The sequence below is a fragment of the Tribolium madens genome, unplaced genomic scaffold (assembly GCF_015345945.1).
Source record: "Tribolium madens isolate multiple individuals breed KSU strain unplaced genomic scaffold, Tmad_KSU_1.1 Scaffold_3;HRSCAF=73;Tcas5.2_LG2, whole genome shotgun sequence".
Taxonomy (NCBI): Eukaryota; Metazoa; Arthropoda; class Insecta; order Coleoptera; family Tenebrionidae; genus Tribolium; species Tribolium madens.
Window position 1 is genome coordinate 14,643,189 of NW_025401006.1, and position 11,401 is coordinate 14,654,589.

Consider the following 11,401-nt stretch of genomic DNA (forward strand, 5'->3'; position numbering starts at 1 on the left):
AAATTTTGGTTTCATTGGAATAAAATTAAAAAATTGAAAAATCATGTTTTTGACAGTGTGAAGCAGGCTTTAACGTCAAATTTGACAAATGACTAGTATCAAGTCACTGTTAATTACAAAACTGTAAAGGGTATCTTCTTGTAGGTTTGTAAATTGTGTTGTATTTTCATTGTATATTTAAAGTTTTCAAAAATAAAGTGTCATTGGCTGGAACTTATATGATTTTGACGCCCGGTTGTTTGTTACGCCACTGGACTTAACAAACTGACAGTTGACACGACAAATAAGCTACGAATTGTTATCACATCTAAATAAATCAATTAATAAAGACTAAACACGCATCTTTAATGTTTTATTTCATTGAAAATCATGATTTTCGCCTTGTTACGCCACTGGACTTATGTGTCAAAACTGACAGATGACACAACAAATGGGTTAGGATTTGTTATCATATATAAATAAATTAATTAATAAAGATTAAACACGCATCCTAGGCGTTTTATTTCATGGAGAATCATTGTTTTCGTTTGTTGTTACACCAAAAACGCTCTTTTTGTAAGTATTTCGCAAAAACACAAATCACAAAAAAGCGACTTTATCACCAATTCCTTATCAAAGATGGAGTTTAACAAATCGTGAGTGTCTCAATTGTGCTAAAATGACTCCAAATTGGTTTTCAGGCGTGACGAGGATGTTTTCAGTGTCGTTGACATAACCAATTTTGAGTCAAATGACGAAGAAATAGATATTTTCAGTATGGCSTCATTGGGTAATTACATTTTGTTGGGGCACCAGAGCGAAAATTCGGACAAAAACGACGAAAAACTGCACCGATTATCACTAGCCTATGAAAAACTCCACTCAATTCCCAAAATTCTCCTACAAGAACTCGCCCCAAGAGTCCAAATCCTAGATTTGAGCCACAATGAGTTCGAGTAAGCCCCCACAAGAGTAATCAAAATAATTCAAGTGAAATTTCCAGTAATTTAGACTTTTTAWTCGAATTTAAATCACTAACCACGTTTATCTGTGATCACAATAATGTTAATTCAAACACAAACTTGCCGTTTTTACCCCAATTGGAACTACTTTGGCTCAATCATTGCAAAGTAAGTCCAATTAATCATTGCGTTTTGGTAATTATCGTTTCAGGTGACTTCGTTGTACCCGTGGGCGAAAAAATTGCAATCCTCGTGTCCAAATTTGAAGTATTTGTCACTAATGGGCAACCCTGGAGCCCCCTCGTACCTCAACGGGGGTAATTTCTACGAATATTTGCAATACAGGTGGGGTTTGCGAKYTGACTAAAGTTGGCGGAAATAAAAATCCCTGGTTTCAGACTATTRGTCATTTCGCTTTTCCCGAAATTAGTTTATTTGGACGATAGACCGGTGACTACCGATCAGAAAACTGAAGCTGAAAGATTGTATCGCAAACCGTTAGTTGAACGTCTAGTCATGAAAAGCCACGGCGTGATTCCTGAATATTTACGTCAAATTTCCGATATTCTCACACCAGCGCCATCTTTCGTAACACAAGAAAAAAACGTCATAGTTTAGGAATTTTTTWATTTTTTACAAAATAAATCGGGTTTTGTGTGAATGCYACATGAGTGGATGCAATAAAGTGTTCAAAAATGACAATTTCGTTGTTTCCTTTACGCAGTAAGGGGGCRGGGAGGTAGAGACTTTGTTGGGGGCCTAAGTGCATATAACGCCCCAAAACGAAGCCGTTTATTATCACAATTCCGGTGTTCCAATCGGACATGTCGATGAAGGTGTCCACAGGGTCAATGACGGGGAAAATGGCCTTGTTTAAGGTTAGGTTAAAGCGGCCATGTTGGCCCCAAACTGTCAAAGAATTCGTCCATTTTGTTTTGAATTCAAGTGGGATTATACTCCAATTTTTCAATTCCAAACCATTCAAAAAAACACTCTGGTTGAGACCTTTGAATTGTCGAAATTGGTGCAATTTTCCGAAATTGTTTCGGCCCCAATTTTCCACAATTAGGTCCAATGTTGCGTTTTTTGTCCCCGGTAGTTTGATAGTACCGTCTTTCAAACACCAATAACCGAATTTCTCAAGGTCAGATTTGTTGATAAGCGGTGGTGAAATTAATTCATTATCAACCAGAACCAAAACAGAGTCATGAACATAACCTTCAATTTTCAGGGTACTATTTGGAGGGATATTTGTTGTGGTTCTATAAATTGTGTAGCCGTAACTTTGACCCGAATTGTTATTAATTGGGAGAAGTTCCATTGGTACCACTTTCTCACTCACTAGCTCAATTTCCAGACTTTTGACTATATCGTGGTACCGTAATTGGTACCCAATTTTCAATTTTGGGTACCACTATCTTGGTGTTGGTTCCGGAAGTGGTGGAAGCTTCGTCTTGACGCCATTTTGGTTCCCGATCAAGTTTCGAACATTTTGTTTTGAATTCAAGTGGGATTATACTCCAATTTTTCAATTCCAAATCATTCAAAAAAACATTTCAAAACGTAATAAACACAAAATTTTGTTTTCATTTGGGAAAATAAAATAATACAAAAAAATCTTGTTTTGACACTTTTAGTGTGAAGCAGGCTTTAACGTCAAATTTGACATTTCAAAACGTCAAATCATTTTGACAAGTACCAAGTCAATTGGCAATACGATTGAATTGTTTTATTAAAACTAATGACAATTGACTGAATTTGGTTGTCAAGGTGGCCAACATGACCACAAAAATTCCACTAATCTAAGGGCCCTTTCACACTGGAGAGAGGGTCAAGGTCGGCCAACTGAATAAAAACAAAATTCTGGTACCATTTAACCTGTTTGTTGTGTGCAATGGCAGTGTCACTTTACGAGTACTACACATCCGGTGGTGTCACTTCCGGTCTTTCCATCGAGCAGTCGTACTTCACCCTCAATTCGCGAAATATCACCCTGTATAGTGGTGCCATGCACTATTTCCGGGTACCACGGCGGTACTGGAGGGACCGTTTGCGTAAAATGCGAGCCGCTGGTTTGAACGCTGTTGAAACTTACATCCCGTGGAACTTACACGAACCTCAAATTGGTACTTACGACTTTGGGGAGGGTGGTACCGACTTTAGTGATTTTCTCCACGTTGAAAAGTTCCTAAAATTGGCACAGGAGGAGGATTTGTTGGCAATCGTGCGTCCAGGGCCGTACATTTGCGCCGAATGGGATTTCGGGGGTTTACCGAGTTGGCTCCTCCGCGAGAATATGACAGTACGTACTTCCGGTACCACTTTTATGTCACACGTGACGAGGTACTTTGCACGTCTATTGCCAATTTTAGCCGCGCTTCAATTTACTAAAGGGGGCCCCATTGTGGGGTTCCAAGTCGAGAATGAGTATGGTAGTACCAAATCCAATGACAAACTTTACATCAAACAATTGAAAAACTTAATGATCCAATTTGGGTTGGTAGAACTGCTTTTTACGTCGGATTCACCGAGTCAACATGGCGACCTTGGTACTTTACCCGAGTTGTTTCAAACGGCGAATTTTGCGCGAAACCCAGTCAAGGAATTCAAAGCTTTGGAGAAGTACCAAAAAGGGAGGCCTACCATGGCGATGGAGTTTTGGACGGGGTGGTTCGACCATTGGGCCCAGGGACACACTAAACGTAATAACACCGAATTTGGGTTGGTACTTGAGGAAATTCTCAAGTATCCAGCTTCGGTTAATATGTACATGTTCCACGGTGGTACCAATTTTGGGTTCTTGAATGGTGCCAATCTAGATAGGAGGTACCAACCCGACACTACAAGTTATGATTATGACGCACCATTGACCGAAAATGGCGACTACAGTGAGAAGTACCACATTGTTCGAAACTTGATCGGGAACCAAAATGGTGTCAAGACGAAGCTTCCACCACTTCCGGAACCAACACCAAGACAATGGTACCCAAAATTGAAAATTGGGTACCAATTACGGTACCATGATATAGTCAAAAGTCTGGAAATTGCGCTAGTGAGTGAGAAAGTGGTACCAATGGAACTTCTCCCAATTAATAACAATTCGGGTCAAAGTTACGGCTACACAATTTATAGAACCACAACAAATATCCCTCCAAATAGTACCCTGAAAATTGAAGGTTATGTTCATGACTCTGTTTTGGTTCTGGTTGATAATGAATTAATTTCACCACCGCTTATCAACAAATCTGACCTTGAGAAATTCGGTTATTGGTGTTTGAAGGACGGTACTATCAAACTACCGGGGACAAAAAACGCAACATTGGACCTAATTGTGGAAAATTGGGGCCGAAACAATTTCGGAAAATTGCACCAATTTCGACAATTCAAAGGTCTCAACCAGAGTGTTTTTTTGAATGGTTTGGAATTGAAAAATTGGAGTATAATCCCACTTGAATTCAAAACAAAATGGACGAATTCTTTGACAGTTTGGGGCCAACATGGCCGCTTTAACCTAACCTTAAACAAGGCCATTTTCCCCGTCATTGACCCTGTGGACACCTTCATCGACATGTCCGATTGGAACACCGGAATTGTGATAATAAACGGCTTCGTTTTGGGGCGTTATATGCACTTAGGCCCCCAACAAAGTCTCTACCTCCCYGCCCCCTTACTGCGTAAAGGAAACAACGAAATTGTCATTTTTGAACACTTTATTGCATCCACTCATGTRGCATTCACACAAAACCCGATTTATTTTGTAAAAAATWAAAAAATTCCTAAACTATGACGTTTTTTTCTTGTGTTACGAAAGATGGCGCTGGTGTGAGAATATCGGAAATTTGACGTAAATATTCAGGAATCACGCCGTGGCTTTTCATGACTAGACGTTCAACTAACGGTTTGCGATACAATCTTTCAGCTTCAGTTTTCTGATCGGTAGTCACCGGTCTATCGTCTAAATGAACTAATTTCGGGAAAAGCGAAATGACYAATAGTCTGAAACCAGGGATTTTTATTTCCGCCAACTTTAGTCARMTCGCAAACCCCACCTGTATTGCAAATATTCGTAGAAATTACCCCCGTTGAGGTACGAGGGGGCTCCAGGGTTGCCCATTAGTGACAAATACTTCAAATTTGGACACGAGGATTGCAATTTTTTCGCCCACGGGTACAACGAAGTCACCTGAAACGATAATTACCAAAACGCAATGATTAATTGGACTTACTTTGCAATGATTGAGCCAAAGTAGTTCCAATTGGGGTAAAAACGGCAAGTTTGTGTTTGAATTAACATTATTGTGATCACAGATAAACGTGGTTAGTGATTTAAATTCGAWTAAAAAGTCTAAATTACTGGAAATTTCACTTGAATTATTTTGATTACTCTTGTGGGGGCTTACTCGAACTCATTGTGGCTCAAATCTAGGATTTGGACTCTTGGGGCGAGTTCTTGTAGGAGAATTTTGGGAATTGAGTGGAGTTTTTCATAGGCTAGTGATAATCGGTGCAGTTTTTCGTCGTTTTTGTCCGAATTTTCGCTCTGGTGCCCCAACAAAATGTAATTACCCAATGASGCCATACTGAAAATATCTATTTCTTCGTCATTTGACTCAAAATTGGTTATGTCAACGACACTGAAAACATCCTCGTCACGCCTGAAAACCAATTTGGAGTCATTTTAGCACAATTGAGACACTCACGATTTGTTAAACTCCATCTTTGATAAGGAATTGGTGATAAAGTCGCTTTTTTGTGATTTGTGTTTTTGCGAAATACTTACAAAAAGAGCGTTTTTGGTGTAACAACAAACGAAAACAATGATTCTCCATGAAATAAAACGCCTAGGATGCGTGTTTAATCTTTATTAATTAATTTATTTAGATATGATAACGATCCTAACCTATTTGTTGTGTCATCTGTCAGTTTTGACACATAAGTTCAGTGGCGTAACAAGGCGAAAATCATGATTTTCAATGAAATAAAACATCAAATATGCGTGTTTAGTCTTTATTAATTTATTTATTTAGATGTGATAACAATTCGTAGCTTATTTGTCGTGTCAACTGTCAGTTTGTTAAGTCCAGTGGCGTAACAAACAACCGGGCGTCAAAATCATAAAGTTCCAGCCAATGACACTTTATTTTTGAAAACTTTAAATATACAATGAAAATACAACACAATTTACAAACCTACAAGAAGATAGCCTTTACAGTTTTGTAAACATTGACTTAGGAGACGACAAAAACTCAGTTCTGATTGATTTAAATATTATCGGGGCGCATTTCCTGAGCTCTCCTGTAGGACTGGATCTGGAAATGGGGTTAAATGAGAGTGGGGAGTACCAAATGGGGTATTTACCCATTGCCTGATGACTCGTGATATGTTATCATATTGCTCTGGAGTTAGTTTCGGGGGTCGTTCCGGTCGGTACTCACTTCTGGGTCCGGTGAAGACAAAAGCTGGATTTTCTTCACTTTGCACATCTTGAAGAATTTCTTCATTGTTTTCCGGGGCTTCGCGACTGCGTTTCCCTGTGCCCCCGTAGCAGGAATGGCCGAAAGCGGCACAACCACCTGTTTTAAGTTGAAGATAATAAATGGGATTTAACTCAATCTAGTTTTAATTGCTTGCGATTATTAATTAAAATCTGATAACGATCGTGATAAAACAGTGGAGTCCTAGTTGATGAACCCTCTAATTGGGGTCGTTCGCTCTAGATACCATTCATTTAAATTTCTCGATTGAATAAGCACATTTGAGACGAAAAAATTATTTCCGTTTCGGGGTTTTTTGCACATTTTATTTTCTACTAATTGTCTTGTAACTAATTTATGGTTTTCCACCGCATTTGTTTTACATAAATCACTCTAAATCACGATATTTGCATAGTATTGCGGCTACTAGGCTAATCATTGATTTTAAAACGAGCTTTTTTGCTATCCAAATATTAACATAATTCACTGAATAATTCACTCTTTTAAACTGTAAAATATATACAGGTGTGAAACGATAATTATTACGATTTGAAAGGCAAATACATTTTAAAAATCGGCAAAGCCAACATTTTTTAAGAGCTATGCAACCACTTAAACTTATAAAATAATTGAGAAAAATATTTTATTTGAAACCCCTTTTCTCCCCCCTAAACGAGTCCGTTACCATAGAAATGCACTAAAGTATGTATGTTACTATGGTAACGATCAATTACAGAAGTAAAAGTTACCATGGCAACGAAAAAAACAGCACAGGGCAGTGGCGGGTAATAATTTTTTTTGTAAAATTATTTTTTCTATGGTGTATAAATGATTGCGTTTGTTTTAAACAAAAATAAAACTGACAATGTGTTATTTTTGCCTGTTTTTTACCAAGAAAATAACTGAAATCTAAGTTAAATTGAAGAAACTCATAAAATTTCGAAATTTTTTTCAAAACGAGGCAAAAACATCGCAAAATTAGCTATTTTTTCCTCATTTCGTGGATTTAGCGTTTTTTATTGAGAAACTTGTAAAACTTGAAACTTGAATATTTAAAGCGTTTTTTACCGAGAAAATAACTAAAATTGAAGTGAAATTGAAGAAAGCTACAAATACAATACAATAGCTCTGAAATGCTGTTTTTGTCTTACCTCTTTTGTGAATTTAGCATTTTTTAGCAAGAAATTCTTAATAAATGCAAAAAAATCTTAAAGAAGCTAGAAAATTGCAATTTTCGATAAATTTGACAGCGTGTTTTTTACAAAAAACTCACAAAATTTCTAAATTTTGTCAAAACAAAGCAGGAAATTGCAAAATTAGCTTTGAAATGTCATTATTAATAAATATAATTTAGATAAATTTAGTGCATTTTTCGCCAAGGAACAAAATAAATGCAAAAAAATTGCCAAAATAAGATCAAAATGTGTTTATTTTTTACAAATTCATAGAAGTTTTTACCGAAAAAATCATAATTCACAAAATCTTACAATAACAAAGAGAAAATTATGAAATTTTGGTTTATTTTTCGAATTTAGAGCATTTTATATCAAAAAAATTAACTAAATTTGCTAGTTTTTAAAATTGCAAAATTAAGTCAAAAATGCGTTATTTTCTGCAAATGTCGAAGTGTTTTCAACAATAAATTCAAACAATTTTGGCCAAATAAATGAAAAGATTTCAAAATTAGATTTACAAATATGTCATTTTTCTTGTTTTAGTCATTTTAGAGCGTTTTTTTTGCCAAAATAAACTAACAAAGTGCAAAATTTAATATGGAAATGCATTATTTTTGCCAGTTTTTATAAATTTACACTGTTTTTCACCGAAAAAAATAATTGAAATTAAAGAAAACGACAAAATTAAAAAAAATGTAATCAAAACAAGGCAAAAAATTGTACTAAAATGCTTATTTCGATGAATTTTGCGAATTTTTCTCTGAGAAATTAAATAATTGCAAAAAAAAATGCCAAAATAAAATAGGAAATTGCAAAATTAGATCACGATTTCATTCTCCAAATTAGATTTGGAAATGCAATATTTTTGTCCGTTTTTACAAACTTAGGCTGTTTTTCACCGAAAAAAAAAACTGATATCGAAGAAAACTAAAAAAAATTTAAAATTTTATCAAAACGAGGCAAAAAATTGCTATTATTTTTGCTTATTTCGATGAATTTTGCGGATTTTTTGCAGAGATATTAAATAATTACAAAAAAATTCCCAAAATAAAGTAGAAAATTGCAAAATCAGACCTAGTAAAATTCATCTGCCACCATTTCAAAGTTATTTTTCTATTGTTTTGAAACACACTGTATAAATGATTGTGTTTATTGTAAACAATATCAAACAAAAAGCAATTAGAAAATGCAATTTCAAAAAACCTAAGAAAATCCTGAATTAATTTAGGTCAGAAATATTGAAAAAAATTGTGAACCCCTTTTCCATCCTAGACGAGTCGGCTGAGACGCAATTGCGACTAGTTTAATATCGTTACTACAGTAACAACAACTAAAAAAAATCGTAGTCATAGTAACAATAAAAAATTCCAGTGGCGGGTAATTTTTTTTATTCAATTTTTTTATTACTTTCTCCGAAGACGAAAAATCAAATCAAATCAATTTTCATTTGTCGAATAAAATTTTATTGTATTTGTTGTATAAAAAAAAAGTCAAGAAAGTTTTATGTAGCAGTGTCTCATCTCTGGATTTTTGTATCAATCCAAAGATCACTTTAGCTCGAGACTGGATGCATATCTGACTTTATATTATTTCCATATAAAATCCATTACGTCTCTGGTCTGGCTTCTAAATTTAACAAAGAAAATATAAGTTAGTTTCAAGTGCAATTTCGAAATAAAATAAAATTCTTCCGATACCTTATTTCAAGTCATTACGAATTAAAATAGTGAGTTTCGTGCTGTTTGGTTGTAAAAATGGGTCTTAAATCAGATTCTCGAGCTTTCTGTTAAGATAAGTGAATTATTTTGATCCTATTTCATTGAAATGCAAATGGCTTTGTTGTGGATATTAATAAAGTTACAAGTCTTTAAAGGATCAACACGTTTTAATTAATTTTTATTTAGCGAAATTTTTCGAGAGGTCTTTGAAATTTCATTAAGTCTTTTTTGTCGAAAGTTGAAAAACTTTTCACATGATTAAATCTCCCCAACTTGACTAAATTATAACGTTACACATTAAGCAAAAACAAATTAAGAGCTATGCAACCTCTTAAACTTATAAAATAATTGAAAAAAAAAATTATTTGAAACCTCTTTTCTCCCCCCTAAACGAGTCGGCTGATACTAGTAGTTTAGTGTCGTTACCATGGAAATGCACTAAAGTATGTATGTTACTATGGTCACGATCAATTACAAAAGTAAAAGTTGTCATGGCAACGAAAAAAAGAGCACAGGGCAGTGGCGGGTAATAATTATTTTGTTTGTAAAATTATTTTTTCTTTGGTTTTTAATTATTTTTTCTATTTTGTGCATTTAACACTTTTTTAAGAGAACCTCATAATAAATGCAAAAAAATTCTAAAATAAAGTAGGAAATTGCAAAATTAGATAATTTTTTATCGAAAACTCACAAAATTTCTCAAATTTTGTTAAAATAAGTCAGGAAATTGTAAAATTAGCTTTGAAATGTCATTATTATTAAATATTATTTAGATAAATTTAGTGTATTTTTCGCCGAGGAACAAACTGCAAAAAAAATGCCAAAATAAGTTAAAATATCTTAAAATTAGATCAAAATGTGTCTATTTTTTATAAATTTATAAAAGTTTTTACCGAAAAAATCATAATTCAAAAAATCTTATCAAACAATAAGAGAATTACAAAATTAGAGTAATTTTGGTTTATTTTTTGAATTCAAATCATTTTATACCAAAAAAAAAACAAACAAAATTCGCAAGTTTTTAAAATTGCAAAATTAAGTCAAAAATGCGTTATTTTCTGTAAATTTAGGACTGTTTTCAACAATAAATTCAAAAAATTTTGCCCAAACAAATAATAAAATTTTAAAATTAGATTTAGAAATGTGTCATTTTTCTTGTTTTAATCATTTAGAGCGATTTTTGCCAAAAAAAAAACAAAAAATTGGGAGATTTTTGCCCCAGCAGAGTAGAAAATTACAAAATTAGATTTGAAAAAGCATTATTTATGCCCGTTTTTATAAATTTATGCCGTTTTTTAGCGAAAAAAAAAAAATAACTGAAAACTGAAATTGAAGAAAACTACGAAATTTGAAAATTGTTTTTAAAACAAGGATAAAATTGTACTAAAATGCTTATTTCGATTAATTTTGCGGATTTTTTGCTGGGAAATTAAATAATTACAAAAAAATAATTCCCAAGATAAGTGAATTATTTTGATACTATTTCATTGAAATGCAAATGGCTTTGTTGTGGATATTAATAAAGTTACAAGTCTTGAAAGGATCAACACGTTTTAATTAATTTTTATTTAGCGAAATTTTTCGAGAGGTCTTTGAAATTTCATTAAGTCTTGTCGAAAGTTGGCCGAAATATAATTATCCCATGTTGAAAAACTTTTCACATGATTAAATCTCCCAACTTGAGTAAATTATAACGTTAGACATTAAGCAAAAACAAATTAATAACATATACACATCGTAAAGGGGGTGCTCTCCAACAGCGCCAGCTCTGATTGAAACGGGGGTAAAGTTAATCAGTTGGACCGCAGGGGGCGTGCAATACGCTTCTTGCACAAAGGACGATATTCCGACCACATGCATAATCTACCAATTTAAATATCTATGAAACTCCACAACATTATCGTTACGCATCCTGAATATCATCGCCACCTAGGTGATGTTTACCACAGAATTACTAATTGAAGAGAGAAATGGCGGAGGCGACGGTTTAGTGAATTTGGTTTTCCAAGGTTGGCAACGATTTTTTCCATTTTTATGATCAAAATACTTGGTGTCGTATAGTCGCCATTATTGTGTGATAAATTATATTTTAT

General features: G+C 34.1%; 4 protein-coding genes across 6 annotated transcripts in view; 2 read left to right on the top strand and 2 right to left on the bottom strand.

Annotated features, from left to right (window-relative positions):
• The first annotated feature begins 417 nt into the window (after positions 1-417).
• On the top strand, positions 418-1,643 carry LOC123007929 (leucine-rich melanocyte differentiation-associated protein-like). 2 transcript variants are annotated; one of them, XM_044403449.1, is made up of 5 exons: positions 418-555; positions 681-935; positions 983-1,109; positions 1,153-1,286; positions 1,340-1,643. In XM_044403449.1, the coding sequence occupies exons 2-5, from the start codon at positions 757-759 to the stop codon at positions 1,557-1,559; spliced, it is 660 nt and encodes a 219-aa protein (XP_044259384.1). In that variant the 5' UTR covers positions 418-555; positions 681-756; the 3' UTR covers positions 1,560-1,643. The 2 variants fall into 2 exon arrangements, with proteins under 2 accessions (XP_044259384.1, XP_044259382.1); XM_044403447.1 differs by having other exon boundaries at positions 479-635.
• A 1,192-nt stretch (positions 1,644-2,835) lies between these two features.
• LOC123007740 (beta-galactosidase-1-like protein 3) lies at positions 2,836-4,456 on the top strand. The gene is made up of 2 exons (XM_044403164.1): positions 2,836-4,344; positions 4,427-4,456. Exons 1-2 carry the CDS (start codon positions 2,836-2,838, stop codon positions 4,454-4,456), a joined length of 1,539 nt encoding a protein of 512 aa, XP_044259099.1.
• A 177-nt stretch (positions 4,457-4,633) lies between these two features.
• LOC123007930 (leucine-rich melanocyte differentiation-associated protein-like) lies at positions 4,634-5,862 on the bottom strand. Of its 2 annotated transcripts, none has more exons than XM_044403451.1 (5): positions 5,722-5,862; positions 5,342-5,596; positions 5,168-5,294; positions 4,991-5,124; positions 4,634-4,937 (listed from the first exon to the last, which is right to left on the bottom strand). In XM_044403451.1, the coding sequence occupies exons 2-5, from the start codon at positions 5,518-5,520 to the stop codon at positions 4,718-4,720; spliced, it is 660 nt and encodes a 219-aa protein (XP_044259386.1). In that variant the 5' UTR covers positions 5,521-5,596; positions 5,722-5,862; the 3' UTR covers positions 4,634-4,717. The 2 variants fall into 2 exon arrangements, with proteins under 2 accessions (XP_044259386.1, XP_044259385.1); XM_044403450.1 differs by having other exon boundaries at positions 5,642-5,776.
• Positions 5,863-5,939: 77 nt separating this feature from the next.
• The window catches only part of LOC123007934 (neuropeptide CCHamide-2), a 16,345-nt gene continuing 10,883 nt past the window's right edge, over positions 5,940-11,401 (bottom strand). The window contains exons 2-3 of the mRNA XM_044403459.1: positions 6,300-6,514; positions 5,940-6,250 (exon numbers count right to left, since the gene is read on the bottom strand). Of these exons, the coding sequence (XP_044259394.1) occupies positions 6,203-6,250; positions 6,300-6,514 (263 nt within the window). The 3' untranslated portion in view covers positions 5,940-6,202. The remainder of the gene's footprint in view (positions 6,251-6,299; positions 6,515-11,401) is intronic.

Coding starts and splice junctions, on each gene's coding strand:
- LOC123007740 (XM_044403164.1), top strand. CDS start 2,836: ATGGCAGTGTCACTTTACGAGTACTACACATCCGGTGGTGTCACTTCC. Junction 4,345..4,426: donor TCAAAGGTCTCAACCAGAGT/GTTTTTTTGAAT, acceptor ATTCTTTGACAG/TTTGGGGCCAACATGGCCGC.